Raw genomic sequence first — 22,876 nt, 5'->3', positions numbered from 1 at the left:
ACTTAGATTTTTAAGTCATTAAGGTGATACAAGAATATTTTATTGTTTTAATTATTTATTCGTAATTGGATCTTGGATAACCTATTTGGATCTTCAATATTGGATCCCAAATATCCTGTTTAGAACTCCGATATTCCATTCAGATTTTAGATATCGGACCACGAACCTTAAAATGAATATTTAATAATGGATTTCGGCCAAATGGATTGGATTTTTGGTAATGGATCCTCATTATCGGGATCAAATTTAATATTGGATCCAGGATGAATGAAGCGGATCCATATCAATTAGGGTCCATACATATATATATATATATATATATATATATATATATATATATATATGTATAATATCATATACATATATTTGAAAAAAAATAAAATAATAATAATAATAGTAATAGTAATATACTAAAGATATATATATATATATATATATATAATTTTAATGTGTGGATCCATAGTGGGAATCCATATGGATCCAACATGCGGATCCACACCGCAAGAGAATTGCGGATCCACCTTACTGCTGGATCCCGGGTCTCGGACCCGGACCCAAGCCGTGCCCCCGAGCATGCTAAGTAAAGAAAAAAAAAAACACGCACACACATTTGGACCCGGGTCGGATCCGGATCCGACCCGGATCTGCCAACCCGTTAGGGTTAAAACTCGCATGGCCAGGGGTTTTCTTTTAAAACTTCCCCTGCACTGCTCTCCTTCTTCCTCCCTCTGCTAGGGTTTCCAAATCCGCACCTCCCGCACCCTTAAAATAACGCATGGGCGAGGGGAGGCCTTGCGCTCTTCCTCTCTCGGTCTTCCTCCCACTCTCTCGTTAATTCTTTCTCTTCTCTCTGTCTCCCTGCGTGCGACAAACTTGACCATCGCCCGACGTCGGTTGATGCTGCCGGCGACCTTGCACGATAGCCGACCCTGCCCTCTCTCCAGGTTGCGGTGCGGTCGAGGCCGACAGACCATTCCACCCGCAGCGACAACCACCTTCTCCCTCTCGCCGGAACAGGTAGGATGATACTGTTTCTTTTTTTCAATGGTGCGTCGTGGGTCGAGCATGAGGTGTGGGATGCTGTAAATCCCCAAATCATGAGAAGGTTCTTTTTGACTGCCGTAAAACCCAAATCGGCAGATTTAGGGGTTTCGGCTGCTATGAACCCAAATAAAAAAAAATAATAATGAGGTATAGGATTTCCTATTTTTCTTCGTTAGGGTTCCTATCGGTCGAGAGATGTGTGTGTGGGTTCCGTGAATGGCAAACCGAATTGTTATTTTTGGGATTTCGGATTTTCCTGACGGAAGGGTTTTGATTCCTGTTATGAACTATAGAAAAAAAATGTGAATTGCGCACACGTGAATATTTGTAGATTTAAACCCACGAACAGTAATGTAGTTCATATTATAGTTTTATTTCAGTTTTCTTTTGGTATCAGTTTCTGATGTGATGGTCTTATTAGTATTCCCTGAGTTTTAGAAGTGCTGCCTCTATCAATGATAAGTTGTAAAGTTACCTGAATATAAGTTTCTTATTCAAACCAAGCCTTAAACCTAAGATGTTTCATCCTTTACCGTAACATTAACATCATTGTATAACTGACATTTTGCTTCTCAGTACACTCTGTACACTTATTGAATTATAAATATTATGATATTCTGTTTCATATGAAATTGCACATTAATCTGATGATTACTGCCTAGGTAGCTGCCTATTATGGTGATATTCTGTTTCAGTACTTAAACCAGTCTCTAGTCATGTTAAATAGTTTGAGAATTTCATACATTTAATTCCACTGTCATTGCTACTTGTGCATACTCTTTACAGGATCGTCCTTCAAGACCATAGCATTGTACCCGAGACCCGAAGTCTGCCCACCCAAGGAAAAACTTCTGGCTCCGCCACTGCTTGCTCCCAATCCCCTCCCCCTAAAACCCTAATCGGAAGCCCATCAGAAACCCTAGCTCAGCCAGAGATGGTCTTCTTCGATCTCAACATTCCCTTGATAGAGGGAGGGGGAGGAAGAGGAGGAGGAGGAGGAGGGAAGGATAACCAGAAGAGCTCTAGGGTCAAGCTGGTGGTGAAAGCCATGGAGTTGGGCTACAGCGGCATCGCCTACAACTTCTCCATCCGCGGAGTGATGGCGGACTCCCACAGGTGCTCCATCCAACCCCTCCCTCTCTCCTCCCTCCTCCAATTGGCTCCCTCCCTCGCCGCCACCGTCGAGTTCCACAGAGGGATTCTCGGCGTCCCTCCTAATTCGCCGTTCCGGCAATACACTCGCTTGACCGTCGTCGTTGATAGCATGATCCAGGTTTCTGCCCTGAATTCGGGAAACCCGATCCTCAAAACGTATGATTTCGTGGCCGTTCAGCCGATGAACCAGGCTGTGTTTGAACACGCTTGCCAGAACGCGAAGGTGAATTCGTAGTACTAGAATTTTTTCGGCCCTTTTGTTTTTTTTGTTATTTAGTTTGCTTTTATGATTTGGAGGATTTTGGCGTTGTTCTTGTGAATTTCCGGTGTCAAAGGCGTTTCTTTTGAATGTTGGTGATTCTAAGTTTTTGAGAGGCTTTGTTGAATAGTATCGGCCCTATTGGGTTTGGATCTGTGATGCAGGAGCAGAGCATAAGACCTGGGTCCATAAGGTTCCATTTAGATCCATTTGCATTTTTTGATCTTTATTTTTTTTTGAATATTTTTGCATTTGGATCACAATATCAGATCCATATTTTAGGATAAGTTTTATCTTTTTTAAATTTGCTAAATTCAGAATTAGGAAAGATTTATCTATTTATAGATGAGTTATCTTTGTAATTGGGCAGTTGAATTGGGTATGAATCAATTATTCTCTTTTCCCTTGATTTTCACATTTCTTTACTTCTCTGCATTTTTTAGTTATTTCCCAGCTTTCCTAGATAATTTTAGATATTGTTAGATAATCGTAGTTTTGGTAGAAATTTTCTTTAGATACATGATTGGATCTACATCAATTGGTATCAGAGCGAGGGATCATCCCTCAATTCTATTTGAGGGATGAGTTGAGGGATGATCCTGTTGGTTTCATCAGTAAAAAGCATTCAATCCGAGGAACAACGTCGATTAGAACATGGCTTCCTCTCCTCTGCGAACCATTCCAATTGATGGCATCAAAGATTCTTTGACAACATCTATGAACAAGCCGTCGATTCACCAAACAACGTAGTCAGTCCTTGGCCAACTCAGGCCATGACACTACTAGCGAGCATTGGCTGTTTGCAATGAGGTTGTATGTATCGTATCACTACCTTTATCAGTCAGGTCCAAAATAAGATAGTATAGTAAAAAATAGTAAATTTTGAAAGAAAGTAAAAATTAAAAATATTATTCGAAATTCTAAAAAATCATAACACACAAAACAATATTGAAATGCACAAAATGCAACCATAAAACCACATGTGAAACATTTATGTCTCTATGAGCTACATAACACATCATCAATCATCAAATCTCACAAGAACAATGCAAAATAGTAATATCTTCAATTAAGAACATGCCACAAAATTCATTAAAAGGAAAAAAAAAACAAGTTTATGAATACTTAACAGTTATAAATTACAATACATAACAAGTTTTTAAGAAGTATACCATCAATCATCTTCTTCTTCTTCTTCTCCTTCTTATTGTTCATCACCTTAACTCACTTTTTTGGGTGAAAAAATGGTGGAAATGCACTCTTGATGAAATCACAAAAGCCCTCTCCTCGACGCAAAGATCAGCCCCTAAAATGCTCTCACGACTCCAAGGGTGCATGGAAAGCTCTCTAGTATGTTCTATATGAATGAGGGTTTGCCCTCAAAATCCCTTTAAAACCCAATAACTTAAAAACTTAAAACCTCAGTTTTTCCCTTTTTAAAGTTTGTCGGTACCGTATTGTACAATACATGTATGATACACACCCGTATCGAGATACATGTGTGTATCGTATTATGCACTTGCATCGATACGATACGTATCGTACGATACAAACAACATTGATTTGCGACTGAACAAGGCAAGCCGAGGCTGATGGTGCACCATCGTGCAAAAAACTGGTAGCACTATCTGGTACCAAGCAACGAGCAATCAAACCACCGTTTGATCATACCATGACCTGAGCCACATTGCGAAAGACTGCCCAACGATCAACTATTCCGGAGATGAAGACGTTGCAGCGGATCCATCATTGTTCGATCCACGTGGGAGCAACCTCTGGTCGGGGTCGGGGCTGATCCAACCGATCGACACGACATCCTTTGACCTCGCTTGTCCTCATGGTCATCAATGGCCAAAACTAGAAAGGAGGGGGGTTATCGCTGGCCAGCTACCTACCACCTACTGGATTGGGCCGACCGTCCCCTTCTTTGTCGGCGTCCAAGACAACAACAATCGGCAGCGGACTGCAAGCCGTTGCCAGCCCCTTTTATTCACAACAGCAGAATCAGACCGGGGAAGGCATTGCTGTCGGCTACATCTTGTCCAGCGACCACCAGCTAGATAGCGTTAGTCGGTCGAACCCATTCCTGCCAGTGGAAGCCGTCACAGACTCCTCTTCTATTCCATCAATATGGAGGGATTATGCTCCCTTCTCTTTTGGTTTGCAAGCTGGCCAACCGGCGAGCGGCGACATAACTGTCGACCGTGATATGGTCGGTCCGTCGGGAAGCCTTGACAGGCGGTGCCACTGGACGATGATCGACATCTATCTCCTTGACCCACCAAGGACGGTGGTGGGCTGAGGGTTTACTAACCTAGGTCCTCAGCCCACCATCTCCCTCCCTCCTAAGTGAGAGAGGAAAACACGATGGGGCTGAACTGGGTCATCTCAGAACCGGTTAGCCTCCAACAATCCCCCTCTTTACCTATTTGCCCAGCTTCTGGAACTGGTTCAAGATCCCAAAACTGGTTCCAGCCTTTGTTGAGCCCACCCGACTCTGTTTTGAACATGGATCCGACTCAGAACAACCCTATTTTAGACCCTAAACCATCCAAAAACCCAGTTTCCTACCTAAACTCGATCCAAAATCCCCTAAAACCGACCCAAAAGTCCCCAAATCTGACCCAATTTAACCAAAACTATGACACAAACAAAAAACCAGTCTAAAGCAACCCCAACCCAACTCATATCCTACTTGTAACAACCCTCAAACAACCCACCTAGATGTTGCAAAACCCAATCTCATCCATATATACACGTTCTTAAACATCTACCAGAGTTAGTTCGATAACCACTTTAGCAAAAAGATATTTTCATAGTGGGTTCATGCATTAGTCTTTCTTCAAGCTATATGACACTTCAGAGCATCATAAGACCCTTCTACCCGCTACATGACTATGTTTTGCCTGAGAAATGGTGAAATGATCTACAACAAAGGCGCAAGGACTAGGGTCTAGAACAGATCCAAACATGGAATGAGATGAAGCAATTGATTCAAGCCAAGTTTCTTCCTTCTGACAATGCTCAAAAATCTTTCAAACAACACCTCCTTATTCAACAAGGTTCAAAATCAGTGCAAGAATACATAGAAGAGTTTCATCACTTGGCACTACAAGGTCAAAGTTGTGAGGCCCCAACCAGCAAATTGTTAAGTATAGTTCTGGACTTTGCCCTTGCGTTTATCATAAATTGAATTATATCAAATTCCCATCTTTGGAACAAGCTTTTAAATGTGCATTGGATTTTGAAGAAAAACATAAAAGGAAAACGAGTATCTATACACCTGACCCTAAAATGATCCAAACCCAAGTAGGTGAAACCCAATCAAAACCCAATCCAACAAACCCTCTCTTAGAACTCATCCAAGATCTCCTTTAAGACCCAAATCTAATTCAAGAAGATTTGGATCCAAACCCATGTCTTGAACCCAAATCTCTTCTATTGGATCCTCCTAAAATCATTGTGGACCCTCATATCCCTATGCATGACAACCTTAAGTTGGGCCTAAACCTGTGTCCATTGTCTTCAATCCAAAAGGAACCTTCCCATATCCTACCTCTTATCCAAGTCCAAACCTGACTCGAACCCTACTTATCTAAACTAAACCTGTCCTAAGCTTGTTTGGATTGGGTCACCAACATTATGTGGATCATGGGATGATAGTGCAAGAGATCTAGATCATTGGTTTACCACTCCACCTTGGATCAGACTAGCACTAGATTCGTTTGATCCATATCAATATAGAGATCCAACAGACTATGACAGGTTTGGGAGGAACGTTCCAAACTTTCAGGCATTTATTGGAGTAGGCTTTTGATGCAACTTTTCTTAAAAGTATTTTCAAAAGATATTTTCAATGGAAAATTGTCAGTGTAAACCGTGTATCAAATTATAAATAGCCGGCTCACACTAGTGGTGAAGTCCAGGTCAAACACAGGGAAATGGGTCAAAACCTTGTACTCCAAACAAAACACATTATTTATTGCCTTGAAAATAAATAAATGCACAATCAAACCTATTACAAATCTTTGAGCGAAAATAAAAATTAGTACAACCCAAAATAAGTAATTGGCCTAATGCCCTAATGATAAAAAAATAACAAGTCTTCGTCTGCTCGCGAACTCGCTCTTGTTGTCCTCGTGTGTACGGGGGTGCCCGGATATGTCTACAACCGCCCTGGTTCCACCTAAAATCAATCAGCTCATGACACCACCTGCAAAACACGAAACAAACACAAAAAATGAAGACAAGCCAGACTATCTAATCTAACTACCATTAGTCCGAGTAAAACAAATAATTGAAATAAATCTAATTATAACATATTGCTGCGACTAAATCTAAGAAAAGAAACCACTTTAACTAGGAAAAAACTAGGTCACAGTTTTGCCATAAATGGATTTGGTTGAACACATGAAACTCGGTTTTATGAAATCTACTCAAAATCAGATTTTTATCATTAAACTCGCTTGAATCTTTTGCAAAAATGTTACCCTAACATGCTGACCGCTAACTAACATGCTAAACTAATATAAAAAATTAGTAAAGTTAATCACCGACCACTAAAACTAATCAAAGATCAATACAAAACAGGTCTGGCCGACCGTTTGTGGCTGATCAGGCCTGGCCGGCAGGTTGGGTTGGGCCTACTGGCTGCCCGCCCTAGTTGCCGGTTTTCAAAAACAAGTTTTAACAAAAATAAAAACTGATTTTTAATGCTGAAATAAATATAAAAATCCCTAATCTATATGCAGCAAAGAAGAAAAGTAAAAAAAATCCTAATTTATATGCACCTAAACTAAAGAAGGGATAGGAAAGAGCGTTTTCGAGGAGCTTGAGAGAGAAGAGAGCGGCCTATACTTGTTCACGCACATGACTCCCTTCTTTCCGAGTTGAAATCCACAAGGTTCACCATTCCCTCAATTGCTCGTGGCTTTCTTTGTCGAGCAACGGATATGGGAGAAGTGTGCAGGAGAAAAGAGGATACCGGCTAGGGAGAAAGAAGGGTTCGACCAACATCATGGCAGCATCTAGGCTGGAGAAGAGGCTCCGATGGCACCACGATCGAGGTAGGGCCTTGGGTAAAAAGGGGGAAGATGTAGTAAGAGGGGGCGGCAATTCCAAGGAGGCAGAGATGCCTCTCACACATCCCATCATAGCTTAAATAAGCTATTCTAGGGTTAGATAGGTAGTTTTGTAAAATTATCAAAGAAATGTTTGTTTTTTAAAATTTACAAAATACCTCAACTCAACAACTATTTTCTAAAACAATGTTAGAACTTACACTAATTCTGTAAGGTGGTTGATGCCCCACTAAGGGTATTTAGGTAATTTAGGCCCTCTAAAGAATGGACCAGACCTTAAATTTTGGATTTTGACTGGTACTTACCTCTGGATTTGATTCGAATACCTCCAAACTGCTCAAGATTGCTCGTTTTAGCTTCGTTTCTCGTGAATTTTGAACCAAAGCTTTCCTATCAGAAAACACACATAAAACAATTAAACATGGGCATTTAAACATTAAATATGCACAAGATCATGCATAAGAATATATAAAAATATGCGTAAATATGCATTATCAAATTCTCCCGTGCTTATTGTTTTCTAGTCTTTGAACAAACTTTATTCTTAAACTAAAAGAAAGCGGAACAAGCCATGCAAAGCAAAGGTTTAAGTGCAAAAACTAATGTACAACACCTAACTAGCGTAACTCACTTTCGTAGGAATCACGGTTCCATTCGACATATGCAACAAGCCCTTTAAACCTCTTGGTTACCCCTGTGGACGAGTAAGGTCTCGTGAGGGTTTGCACTGATACTACCCACAAACATCTCTGTCATTTATGCATTTTAATCTTTTTCAAAAATATTAGGCATTCAAGAAAGCTAGTTTAGGCATATTTCATGAAATTGCATTCTCATAACATATTAGAGTCAAATCATACCACCACAACAGTAAAATTTCTCTTTCCACCTTCCTAAAATTCACAATTATTTATGTTTCTCTCTAAAAAATCATGCATATTCATATTATTGCCCATTTATCCTCACATATATGTTTTTTGCATAGATTTTCATGATTTTCCCTAAGCAATGGATTTTCATTAGGCTCTTTTTTTTCTGAGCATTATGTCAATTTTCAAGCTTTCATGACTCACAGAGCGAGCTTTGGGTCAGTGGCTCCCAGGCCAGATGACCTTAGGGCACTAGTTACAGAGTATCTCTTAGACTTAATCGCTCAAGTCACTAGGCCCTAGATTTTCATATCTACGTATAGTTTTCTTCCTACCGTGTGCAATGCCTATACTTTTTAGGCTTTCTAATGGGTTCATGTAGCGAGCTTTGGGCCGGTGGCTCCCAGGCCAGTTGACTTTGCACTAGGTGTAGAACATCCCTCAAGCTTAATTGCTCGAACCCAAAAGGCCACAGGTGTTGGCTAGATAGGAAGTCTGACCATCCTAGTTATCCTATTCACGTGAACGCAAACATTGCATTGTGCTTGAACCCAACTACTAAGGATCAACTAAGACAATCTAAAGAAACTACACATGTGCTCTTTTCTTTCTTTAAATATTCTTTGCTTTGTTCTTTTTTTTTACACAGAAAATCTGCGCATATGCATACATATGGTTCAAAACAAACTTTAACATTCATATACATTTATTTTTGTTGAACTCCACGTAAATAACCATTAGCTCTAGGTTGGTTTCATTTTTTTTTTCACATGGAGCTTAAAAATCCTCTAAAATATCAAATCCTACAAAAGTCACTAATATAATACTGAAACTTGTTTTCTCAAAGCCTAATTTCCATGAGTTTTAATAAAAACATATACATGGACCGAAAAATTTTTATGTGTGCATACACGGGAGGTTCTCCTCTGCGTAAAAGGAGACCACCCCCTCCGTGTTTAAATAGAAAACACGGGAGGAGCTGCGGGTCCAGATCCGGTCGCATCCAAACTTGGATCCAAAAGTTTTTTTTTTTTTGAAAAAGAACACGGGTTTTATACTATATATATCTTTAAGATACTTCTAAGTATCACTAGCGAAGTCAATTTTTTCTAAGCTAGAGAATTTGTTGATGTCAATACTATTGATGAACCATCCAATTATCTTGGAATGACCCATCCTCTACTCTTTCCATTTTTTCTCATATTCGGAGACGGCCTTAGACATCTCTTCTCCTTAAAGAGCCACTTCCTTTCCATTTTCAATCTTGGTAGGTATAAGTTTAGGTTCTCTTTCGGTACCATCAACCAAACACTATAGATCTTTTTCCCATATTTTGTGTTTCACTATGGATGCCCACATCACATAGTATCATTGAGTCGCACGGGAATGAAGACAATCACTTATCTTTCATTCTCCATGTTTTACAATAATGAGAGAGAGAGACATAAGATTTATTGATGAGCTCTTTGATAGTGCACTTCCCGATGCAACGATCCCACAAACCGATGCTCCATCATTCTAAGATCCTCCTCTTGGCCTTTTCGAATGAATAACAACTTAACAACACCAAAGCTCTGATACCATGTAATGAAATAGAACAAAAGCAAAAATGTCACTTATGTACTTACAAGAACACAACCAACCAAAAACACATGATTGATCAAGCCACACTACCCACACAAGGGTCAAAATAAAAGTTCTTGTATTGCATGAAATGCTCTAAAGGCATAGAGATATACAAGGTTTTGAAGCCCTATTTATAATACTCAAAGGGCATAGGGAGCAGCCCAACTAGCTATTGGGCTGCTCCCAATGGTCACATTTAACTCCAACAGCTTGTTGTAGCTGCCCAATCACAGTACATTTTACATTTACAAAAAAAGAAAAAGAAAACATAAAAATAAACAGTCAGCCCCTAATGGGCTGATGCCTATTACAATGTAAAATGACCGGAATACATATATATTTTAATATATATATATATATATACATACAATTATATACATTATCTTAACACGAGTAAGGCGCCTAGTCGGTGACTAAGCTGCTTCCGCCTAGGTATGAAGGCAGTTTAGTTATTTATTATTCATATATGTATATATATTGTTATTTTTTTGTATATATATAAAATATGCACGTGCGTGTGTTTGTGTGATGTGTTCACTGAAATCATGAAAACATGCTTAATTATTATATTTATATATGTGTGCTACATTGCTTTTGGGATTTTTTCTGCGAAACATTGAAAGCATGCACAGTTAGTTTTAATTGAGTATGTTTTTTATGTGTTACTTTGTTTCTAATGAATTTTTCTATAAAAGCCTGAAAGCATGTTTAGCATTATGAATAATGTAATATGTTATTTATATATGTGAGCAGGCAAGGTTGAAAGCATATTTTGCTAATTATACTGAATATGTTATGAATAATTCAATATATATATATATATATATATATTTGTGTGTGTACAACTATATATATGTATATTCTGGTTATATATATTAATATATTTTGTGAAAGTGCAACCGGAGTGTTGTGCGATCGTAGAATGTCATTGCGGTTGAAGGAAAAGTTTTATAGGACGACAATTAGGCCCGCTTTACTATATGGTACGAAATGTTGGGCTGCCAGGAGACATCATATTCAAAAAATGAGTGTAGCTGAGATGCGTATGCTTAGATGGATGTGTGGAAATACAATAAAATATAAGATTCAAAACGAGGAGATACGTAAGAAGGTAGGCGTTGCATCCATTGAAAATAAGACGCGAGAGAATCGTTTACGGTGGTTTGGACATATTCGGCGAAGGCCTAATGATGCTCCAGTTAGAAGGATGGAGAAATGGGAAAATATATTAGTTAAAAGAGGTTGGGGTAGGCCTAAGAAGACTTGGATGGAGATGATAGGAAAGGATATAAATGCTTTGAACCTCATCGAGGACATGGCATTGGATAGAAATGATTGGAGGAGAAGGATTCATGTGGAAGACCCAGAATGATTTTCTTTTTGGGTTCATATCGCCGACCCCAATTGTTTTGTTATGAAGGCGTAGTTGTTGTTGCTGAATGTGTAATTCTATACTCGTGTAATGAAATCATCTTATTAGTAAAATAATTAAACATATTTTTATGTATATTTTGTGTACTTTTTATATTTAATTGGGGTACCGACTAGTCTGACTAGTCCCACCTAGTGATCGACTCGTCTTTGTAGGGGTCTATCGACTAGGAACCACCTTCAGCTTTTTTCTAAATAGAGCACATGTACACATTAGTGATCAAATGTCTTTTTCTGTTAAGTGGCATCCTTGTAACAGTGGTCACATTGACGGCTTTAAGACCATTATTGAGACAGTAGGATGATTTGGATGACTGTGATGGGCTCAAAGTTATCATGGGTACAGATAGCCGGTTTGGGAAGAAAGTAACATGACCCAAGAATCCTTGATAAGTGCAAGGAAAAATTTCCCAAAGGGGTGCAATATAATGTTCCATCATGATCACATAGCAGGCATATGACATAGTGAACTGTTCTTTGAAATGCATTTCAAAATCAATTGGTACGTTTGTATTGTAATCTATATAAAATCTTTTTCTTTCATGTCTTTTTATATCTTCTGAAAAAATGTAGTTTTTGTTTATGGAAATAGCGTTAAGTATTTTCCTCCCTTTTTCATGGAAATCTCCTTTTCAAAAGCTTATTTCTTTCCTTACAAAGGTTATGCTAGACTCATCTGGAAGTTGCTATGATTAAGGTCCATCATACATTTCTTTTCCTTGAACTTCATTTTTCTATTTTCTGGTATTGTTTTCTATTATAGTATTTCTTTCTGTTTCCATTTTTATTATTATTCTTTTTATTGTTCTTTGATTTGCAAAGGGCATCCTTGTAATGAAACAAGGAGTCTCCACACACCTCGCTCAAGAGGCACAAATCACATCCACAAATGGTCCTAAGCACAAAAACCACTAAGGGCTTACGAAGAACTCAATCGCAAAGTGCACATGCACAAGTCCACTATGGGACAATCCAAAAAACACTAAGACTTATACAAGCACAAAAGTGCATACAATATCAAAAGATAGACGACTTAAAAATAATGAATTTATTCATCAAGGTGCTTCAAAGAAGCTTAAAATCAAGGTGCTTTCAGCCTTTATTTATAGACAAGAAGAGACCAAGAGGGAGCCTCCAAAATAGACGTTGGGAGTAATGTGGAGGCATAAAGAACAATGCCTTTACATAAAGAAATAGAAAATACAAAAATTAAAAAGAATAAATTAAAAACCTATTTTCTAACTTAGTCAAAATGACCAAAATGCTCCTCATGGGCAACCCAAATTACATTATTCATTATTGTTATATATATATATATGAAGTTATACATATAAATTGACACCCCCTTCAAACTTATGGTGATGTAACTTAAGTTTGCAAATACATAGGAACGTCTTTAAAAGTCTTCCTAGTCTTCATCATATTCCTTCATTAGTTCCTTCTATTGAAGGGTGTATAGAGTCTTCAATACTTTTGTCAATCATTTGCTCTAATCGGCTCTTCAATACTTGGGAACCAGTAAATAAAGCAAGCCAAATATCTGAACTATACAAAAGAACATATATATCACAAAAACAAAGAATCATAAAATGTATTGATATTATGAAAGAAGGCATGCTCATAAATCATTAATCACTTTAAACATTCATGAAAACATTTATGAAAATATGCATAATACCCCAATACCTCAAAATGAGAAAGTAAAACCTACTAGGAGAACTTTACAATCATGCATAAGATGTGAAAAACTCAAGAAACAACCAAAAGATAGAAGAAAGTTAACTTTAGGTTAATTAACACATATATTTATCAAGAAAAAGCACATTAATATGCGCAAGACATGAAATAGGATTTGTTGAGTAACATTAATACCATGAATAAATGACTCACTTCAACATAATTGCATATTATCAAAAAGAGAAATGCATGCACAAAATATCTCAAAGATAAGCTCATAACTCACTAATTATTTTAAACATTCATGAAAACATGCATTATTCAATACACACATATATTTATCATATTAATGTATAATAGAATTTTTTAAACAATCATTAATACCATGAAGAAAAAACCTACACGAGTTTAAATCCCAAAATATTTTTACACTATGGAAGATACAAGAAAATGAGTTCCATCACTTAATTAAGAGAAGTCAAATGCATCAATTACATCTTTGGAAGCAATATCAGTCATTCAACTAAAGAAGTACTTATGGACCAATTTCAAGAGATAATAATAAATAAACTTTTAAGAGCACATGCTTAGAAACATGAGAAAATACATAAAAGGGATCCTAATGAGAATTCACACAAATACAATAGGAGTGCATAAGCACCTGTTTACCAACAGGTAATATCAATCATGGAGTACTCATGCAAGTGAGAACCATCTCAAGAGTAATCAGATGCACACAATAGCCACTATGGGTATATACATAAGAGATTTTACTAAAGAAATGCATAAACTTTTGCAAATTATGCAAGACAACCAATCATGGAGTACTCATGCAAGTAAAGCATATATAATGCAAAATTCCTGAAAACATTTCAACAACCATTTCTCATAAAAGAGCAAATGAGTTTAGAAAAATTATGAGAAATCTCATACATCATAATAAAGGTATTTTACAAATAAAAGCACCAATTTGACCACCACAAGCAAATCAAATCACAAGACCTCCAAACCTTAAAATTTAAGTGTATTAGCTACTAGAACAAGAGCACAATTACAAATGTTGGCAACAATTATCTTTATGTCCATGCACAGACAATATAATGCTACTTGACAATACAAATTAAGAGATCAATCACAAATGTCAACAATTATCTATGTGACTATGCACAGGCAATACAGGGCTCCCCAACAATACAAAACAATTACAATCCATAAGAGGTGCACATAACTCACTTTACAAATGATTGTAAAACTATAAACAATATCAGTTTCAACGGGTGCACAACTCAACACATTGATATTCCAAAATCTCTTCTAAACAACATCAGTTTCAATGAGTGCACATACCTCACCACACTGATAAACGTCTCTTGTCTACATAAAGTGACACTTAAATAAACGGCATAAAAAAATGAGAAAACACACGAGGTAAAAAAGCTTATAATGAAAACAAACTAATGTCACCAATGAAAATCTTAACAATCTTTCGAAATACCATGATTTAAAAAACAGATAGCCATCACAGTCAAACATAATTATAAGCATCCATAATAATAACACTGGTCAATTAACAAATGAGTGATGCAGCACACTCATAAATCCTGAGATCATTCAACCGTCAATTAGAGCCAAATCATTAGTTGACAATCTAAACTGACATAAAACAAGATGTACACAACTCACTCCAACAAACATCTCTGAACAAATAACAAGACTAAGAGAATGATGCATCATATAAAATTATGCGATGGACAATCCAAAAGCCACAAAAGGAAATTCATACTCACATAATTCAATTTCCAAATAGGTGAGTTCATATCAAATATCCGATTTGAAAAAGCAAGTTTCAAATAAAGTCCAATAAAGTTAGGTAAAAACCTTATAAAGATTTGTTCAATCATATGCACACAAAATATTAATTTATATTTTTTCATAAACCTTGTAAGTAAAGACAATCAAGGTTACATCAATAACAATGATGAATGATTATGGCCAATATAAACATGCTATATAGAGAGATAACTCAATCTAGTCTATTATGAGACAACAATGGTATACAACATAAAGGGGCCAAAACTTACAAAGATTCTCAATGAACCATACAGACCAAGGGCATATCCAATAATCTAATAACTTGAAGGCCACATAAAATCTACTATAATATTTAATATTTTATGAATGACAAGAACCATTAATCAAGAAAATTAGTGTCCATTAGGGGCACACCAACAAAGCCCACAAAAGGGCATCCATAAAAGGCTCAAAATGAAAATTTCATTTGTTCAACAAGAAAGGAAGAAGTATAGAAAACATATAATCATAGTAATTAGAGTTCTTAAGAAACCACATACTTAGAACATAAATTTTAATATATTATAGGAATATGCACAAATAATCATAAAGACACTAATATACCCAAAATAAACTTTGAATTAATATGCAAGGAAATGAAAGTCTCCAAAAATGTTCACCAATCAACAAAGTGGACACTCAAGGTGGTTAACACAATAATATTCTATTGATGATGAAATAATGCAAGAAGGGGTTGAACATCTTCAAGCACCGACAAATCATTTACCACCAAATGCAATATGTATGAAATTACCAAGATTTCAAAGAACATGCCTTGACATATGCATGAAGTTACTAATAATCTTTAAATTGTTTAAATTTTTTCAAATAAATATATATACTTTGAATGAACACGTATGCAAATTTACTAATGGATATACACCAGAGCATAAAAAATATATATTTTTGTAGAAAAGTAAAAGTGGAGGATTTATCATCAATTGCTCAACAATATGCTACTTATGAGTTAATGTCAAAACACAAACTCTAGTTTCAATTTAATTTTTAAAGAAAATACATTTTACACAATTAAGAAATAACCATATTATTTCAAAACAATTTTTTCAAAAATATATAAATACCTTTCTTAAAGACACAGAACTAAAAAATAGTCATATATATAAGAATTTTAGAATACATACCGAAGCCCACATCATGTAGCTCCATTTAACTTGAAAGATAGCTCCATTTAACTGGAATGATTATAAGAGAAAGAAAGATGTAGACAACACATCCTCTTGGGCTCCACAATCACCACGATCACACAAGTACCATGAGCATGTGATAATCAAACTTTGAAGGTCTAAGAACACCCTCACTCTGATACCATGTAATGAAACAAAGAGTCTTCGCAAACCTCACTCAAGAGGCACAAATCACACCCACAAATGGTCCAAAGCATAAAAACCACTAAGGGCTTATGAAGAACTCAATCACAAAGTGCACATGCACAAGTCCACTATGGGACAATCCAAAAAGCACTACACAAGAGTGCATACAATATCAAAAGAGAGGCAACACTTAAAAATAATGAATTTATTCATCAAGGAGTTTCAAAGAAGCTTAAAATACAAGGTGCTTTAAGCCCTTATTTATAGACAAGAAGAGGCCAAGAGGGTACTCCCTCCCACTATGTGGAGGCATAAACAACAATGCCTTTACATAAAGAAATATAAAATACAAAAATTAAAAAGAAGAAGAATAAATAGAAAACTTATTTTCTAACTTGTAAGAAATGACTAAAATACCCCTGATGGGCAACCCAAATTACATTATTCATTATCATTACATATGTCTTGAATATATATAACTATATATGAAGTTATACATATAACTTAACAATCTTCACCGGGGATTGATTTCCACTTTTGCCTGTAGAATGACTTGGAGTAGTAGGTCCATTTGATTGATTAAGAAGTGTCATGGATCCTATGGTGAATATAGTTATAGCATTAAAAGTCTAACCAATTTAACAACCACACCTACTGAATGTGAGGTTTGACACTTGAGATAGACGCACAGATACCTTTGGATTTGGATTGAGTTATCTACATATTAGTGCACAGTATTATCTTAGATGGCTCCCTAGTGGTTGCACGCATATTTTAGAGTGGCAGCTTTGAGTTCAAGTGGAAATTATCTAGATGTCATAGCTAGGGATTTTTCAAGTGACAGTTTTGGTTCAGGAGATTATTTGTGGACTGGTTGCTTCAACATGACTGCCTTAACTTTCATTGTTCATAGAATTTCAATTTTCATCCATTGGTGTAAGGCTAGATGCTCGGAACATGGATTTTGACTTGGTTGAAATACCATTCGCTCTCTATGGCTTCTGCTGGCTGAATTCCTTTTCTATGTTGTGCAATGTCACATCTATTTTATAAGTTTCTTACTGTTTATTGCATTTTTAATAAAAATTTTAGAATGACCTTTTCTTTTTTCTTTGAGAATGATAAAATATTAATGTTTAGACTGTTTAATCCTTTATCATATCTAGGAATCAGTGCATGCTTATATGATATTTTGTTATGAGATTTGTTTTTCTCCATATCTTATGTGATATTCTTCGGCTTTTTAGGTAGACTTAATTGCGATTGATTTTTCCCAGAAGCTAACCTTTCGCCTAAAGTCTCAAATGGTGAAAGCTGCAATACAGGTTTCTGATTCTTTGATGGATGGCTTTATGTTAAGATAGTTTGTTCTGGATTGTTGAAACTGCTCATTCTTGACAGATAATTCTTACTAACACTTTTGAAATTTTGTTAACAGCGTGGTCTATATTTTGAATTCATCTATTCCCCTCTTTTATCTGATATTCGTGCAAGAAGAGAAATGATTCAAGGTGCCAAGGTGAGGCGCTTCTTCTTGAAATTGTATTTTCTAGTTAATAATGATACGAAACATGACTAGAAAAATGTTGGATTTAAGGCGTACATTTTGTTAAGAAGCTTCTATTTGATGACTGCATGTGTGCTTTACTGGAAGCTATATATGGATTTAATAACATCTCTTTATGAAGGGGAAAAGGAACATGATGTGTTTGATTTGCACTTCTTACTTATATTATGCTTGGAGCTTGATTTGTCATCCTTTATCATTTTTGTTAGAATGTTAAAAGTTTTTTCTTATTTAGCATATTTGTTTTTTATCAGTTGAGGTGTAGTGGGGTCCAACCATGACCGGGCAACTTTTTACTTAAAAGTTTGCCAAAAAGTTGGAGGCTAGATGGGTTCTATAGATCATGTTTTGAGTGGGATCCAGATCCAATTAAATAGGGGTCTGTTCTGGATATTTACATACTCCACTAAAGGCCAACAACCAGGTGCCAGTAACTGATCTAGCCTATTAAAGTTCTATGCTTATTGTCATTTTTCCTTCTTAAGCAAATGGAATACGTTTTAACAGTTTTTGTTATGCAAGTGGGATATGTTTTGTTAATTTTTGTTGGTTAGAAACCATAAGATGTTTTAGCTTCAAACTTGAAAAATGTTTCTATGCATATGCAGTTGCTTGTTGGGTGGACTGGAGGGAAGAATGTTATTGTTTCAAGTTCTGCATCCACTGTAAATGAGATTAGAGGGCCATATGATGTTGCTAATTTGTCAACTTTACTTGGTCTCTCCATGCAGCATTCTAAGGCTGCTGTTTCTAGGAATTGCAGGTTCGCAACATGGCATGGTTTTTGAATATACTGGAACATGTGCATAAGCGAGTAATCCTTACAATCTAGGTTTTGCTGCATTTCAGGTCCCTAATATCTAATGCTTTAAGAAGAAGGCAGTTCTACAAGGATGCTATCAGAGTAGAGAATATTTCACTGTCGGTTGATAATGAAAATTCTTGGCTTGGTGATTGGACTATGTGGGATCCCATTTCAAGCGGTGAAGGTGATTTGGTGTTGGAAAAAGAACTTACTGTTGCTTATCCTTGTAATTTGAAAATGGTTGCATCAATATCGGGGATGAAAAAGATCGAGGAACAGCCAGAAGCCTTACAATGTTGTAGAACACCAGATTATCTTAGCAGTCAGCCTCCGGCAGCAGATGGAGTTCTACAATCATGTGGACCGAGAAAATGTGAGGCTTCTGTGCACACCGGGCAGCTACCAGAGCATAAGCATGCTGAGGCTGTAATAGCATCTGAGATTTCTTCACCACGACCAACACCATCGACATTGCCATCACCATCGCCATCATCACCACTGCGATCACAATCATATCCAGTTGCTGACCAGGTGCCAGTACATGAAAATGCTACAACAGGCCTAATGTCAAAGGGATTTCCTTCTGATATTGAAAGCGACACCCAGAATATAGAAATGCATGGAGAGGTTTCTTTTTGTGCGGATGTTACTTGTGCTGATGTTAGTGTAACAACCACATCAAGTAAGGTGGAAGGAACCATAGCCAAAGCAGGTGGAGCTTATCTGTTGACTAGTCCATTTAGTCCAGAATCAAGTCATGATACCATTGATGCTCTTGTTACAAGCATGGTAGCTGCTGAAAAAACAAAGCCGCTAGTTGGTGCATTCTGTGATAAACAAGAGCAAGAGACTAAAGAGGAACAACTAAAGACTTGTACAGAAAAAGGGTTTCAGTTGTCACTACTTAAGTGTAATAGTCAAGATTCATCTCTTTTTGGCACCCCATATCACATATTTGAATCCTGTAATGAGAAAATAACTTTTGATGTTGATGCCAATGTGGATAAAAAAATGCTGGCAGTAACTAATGAAAGCAAGTACTGTGAATCTAATTTGTCAATCTTGGGTGGACGTATGAAAGATTCGGTTCTATCAGAGCATGATGTGATCCTGCCCACTACGAGGAATGATCATTTATCTCCATGCATCAGTGAGCAACCTGGCAATTCAGATGGAAATGTTGCAGCTCCAGGTGCTAGTGATATTTGGTTGCATGGTCAGCAAAACAATGTCGTTTCTACTTGTGTTCCTGCTTTAGAAAAGTTTAAATCAGGTAAAAAAAATCCTATTGGGGTTAATTGCCTTGGGCATCATTGTGTGGAATCTTTTATCATTTAGGGTACTGTGGCTGTTCATAAGTTGAGCTGGTGTCGCTTGGGGGCGTTTGTGTGTGTTGCAGAAAACCCTCCGGTGGCATCATTGTCTGTGGGAGGTTCTGTGGAACTAAAGCCCAAATCACCCCTACCACCAGCCATTCAAACTTCAATGGGGGATTTGAGGATTTTATAGTAGCAGGGTAACTTTCTTATAAAAAGTCACTCCATTTTTGCAAGTTCCATGAGGGAAATACATGGGCTTGACAGACAAGGCACCCTTTTTCTATTGTAAATTATGCCTTTTCTGAGCCCTGCCGATGCCCCCGAGTGAACTATTCATTCTGTACATGGTTTTCATGGAACCATTGCAGTGGTTTGTTATTTGAACTTTGAAGTTCTCCTCCTTTGTCTCTTATGTATTCTGCAAATTTATTCACAGTGTTCATGAAATGGATGCTTAAAATTCATTTGAAAGCTTGTCTTTGAGAGTTGGAGTACTTTCCTCTGGAATGATTCCCGTGGGCAGGAGAATCCATCATTCTGTTTTACAGAGAATAAATATTAATCCCACATTTTTTTAGCTTGGATTCTATTCCAGACATTCCTAGGAAGCGATTTTGAATCATGTCCTAGTTTTCTCAGATGCTATAAAGATCTGTTAGATTGGATGCAGTCTTGACACCTTTTATTCTTCATTTTTTGTCAAAGCCCTACTGGCTGAAGAATATCTGAGGAAAAATTTGAAGCTTAAAAAATTTGTTGGAGAAAATTCTGTCTTTCTGGCTTATTTTGGTGGTGTTCTAATGTTGGGATTTTTCAATTTTAAATCACGTTTTATATTAGAAAGTAAGGAGCATGGTTTCCATCTGATTGCATTCGTTTATTTCATCAACATTAAAAGTTATTAAGGCTTCTAGTTTGGGAAACTTAGTTATTAAGCTTACACAGTCTTCCAAAATTATTATTCTTTGTATATCTGCTTACAATTAAATAGGAAAACATGCATTGGCAGATGGTTATATTGTAATAGATTGATTGAACTTATAAAATTGTTTTTATGATGTCCTGTGAATGATTCTGATGAGATATTTTGATAGGGAGAAGTATGACATGTTTTTCTGGCACATGAAACTGTTGTTTCCTACATTAACGTTTCGAGTGCCTATGGTGCTATATCACATGCATGATCTAAGGTTGATGTTATTTTTTGAGAGAGATGATCTAAGATTGATGTTATGTTCAGTCTGTATGTGTCAACTGTATATTATAATCCCAAGATGAGCAGAAGCATAGATTCGTGATAAGTGTTTTGTCTCTTGTGTGATTGCATTAGCCTATCAAGCTCATAAGTTAATGGGAAGGAGCAACCACATCTTGCTAGAAATATTTTTGCAGTTTGTAAATAGGGAATGCATGTATGCGATGTACTGACTTCTGTAGTAGTGCAAGGTGATAGGGATTTGCTTTTTTGGCAAGTGCCTTAGTTTGTGCTAATGGCAACTGGGCTGTTTATTAATCACCAATTCTGCTGCATGGTTTGCTCTTAACAACGGGTTTTCAAAAATATTCCACTAGATAGGGCATTTTACGTCCATGTCTATTGAGTGGCATTGATGTTGCAAGTCCTTATGTTGCCACATTCACAAGGTTCTAGAAGTATCAAGAGAGGCACATTTTAGCCAAATGTGTAGACAAACTTCAAGAAAAGATAGACTTCCGATGCTCAAGCATATATATAGTTTGAAGGCTCTTGGAAATCACATATCCATTTTTTCCTTTGTTCGTGTGTGCTTGTGTATGTATGTTTGTATATATCCATGATTTCATGCATGTGGGAATGTGCACGTGTGTGTTGGGCTAGTGGAAAAAATGTGGTGAAGCGGCATGGTTTGACCTACAACTGGTAGAAAAATACTGGTAATAGACACCATTAGGTAGAAGTTTTCACCTTATTCTTGTGGGCAATCAGACGATCAGCCATTGGGTATACAATAGAATTGGAGCACCTTTCGGTATTCTCTTATATTAAAAATCAAGAGGATGGGAATTACAACAGTTTCATAATGCTTGTGATCCTATCTCTCAGGATTTTAGGCATAAGCCACATTTTTTTCTCGCCTGATGCATGGCTGCCATTCAAATGATGGCAAGCCAACATTTTTGCTTTCTGGTTGGGAATTTTGTGGGCAAACATCTCTTGAGGGTGTCCTTACACTAGAGGTCCAGTAGAGCCCTGTAAGAATATTTAATTAAAAAAATGCTGCAAATGCTTTTCTTCCAAGAAACTCTATTGTTAAGTCTCATTTTGCAAATGAATGTTGCTGATAGTGTTTAGTAGGATCATTTAATCCTATAATTCATCTGTGCTAGGTGTGCTTTTTCCTTGCACACACACACACACATCAAGGGCCTAATGTGTCTATCTGAGTGGCAAAAGCATTCCATGTGGGCTATGGTATCAATAATAGATGAAGAAAGTGGTTAGGTTCCATCGATGTATCTAGCCAAAGCCACAACTGTGATTAGCAATAGCTGCTCTAAGCCTGTGACAGACCATTGTTCATTTTGCAAGAAGAATGTCATTTTCAATTTACAGATCTTGCTGGATATGCATGACATACTGTGTGTGTGTGTGTTTATAAAATTGTCAACATATTCAAATTATTTTGTTGGCTTGGACCTGCAATAATTTCTGATTCCATCTTGTGAACTATACTATTTTGCAGGAAGAAGCTTTATGAGGCATTCACTTCATGTTTTCCACCCTTTATCTCGGAAGATACTTCTAAGTCACAGGCTTGGCAAAAGGAAAAACGGGATAAGCCAAAATTCTTGGAGGAAAAGATGATCATCCCATGTAATGT

At 36.9% G+C, this 22,876-nt stretch overlaps 1 protein-coding gene across 2 annotated transcripts in view; it reads left to right on the top strand.

Annotated features, from left to right (window-relative positions):
- Nucleotides 1-711: 711 nt before the first annotated feature.
- Nucleotides 712-22,876, top strand: part of LOC149811754 (uncharacterized) — a 44,650-nt gene continuing 22,485 nt past the window's right edge. Inside the window, exons 1-7 of one of the 2 annotated variants that reach the window (XM_089992711.1) lie at nt 929-1,017; nt 1,831-2,422; nt 17,572-17,649; nt 17,763-17,843; nt 18,500-18,654; nt 18,741-19,969; nt 22,739-22,869. In XM_089992711.1, the coding sequence (XP_089848837.1) occupies nt 1,979-2,422; nt 17,572-17,649; nt 17,763-17,843; nt 18,500-18,654; nt 18,741-19,969; nt 22,739-22,860 (2,109 nt within the window). In that variant the 5' untranslated portion in view covers nt 929-1,017; nt 1,831-1,978 and the 3' untranslated portion in view covers nt 22,861-22,869. Of the gene's footprint in view, nt 1,018-1,830; nt 2,423-17,571; nt 17,650-17,762; nt 17,844-18,499; nt 18,655-18,740; nt 19,970-22,738; nt 22,870-22,876 lie in introns of both variants that reach the window. The other variant, XM_089992712.1, reaches the window with a different exon arrangement.

Source organism: Nuphar pumila, chromosome 17 (genome assembly GCF_984573655.1).
Source record: "Nuphar pumila chromosome 17, dmNupPumi1.hap1.1, whole genome shotgun sequence".
Lineage (NCBI taxonomy): Eukaryota > Viridiplantae > Streptophyta > Magnoliopsida > Nymphaeales > Nymphaeaceae > Nuphar > Nuphar pumila.
This window is presented reverse-complemented; position numbering and strand designations above follow the sequence as displayed.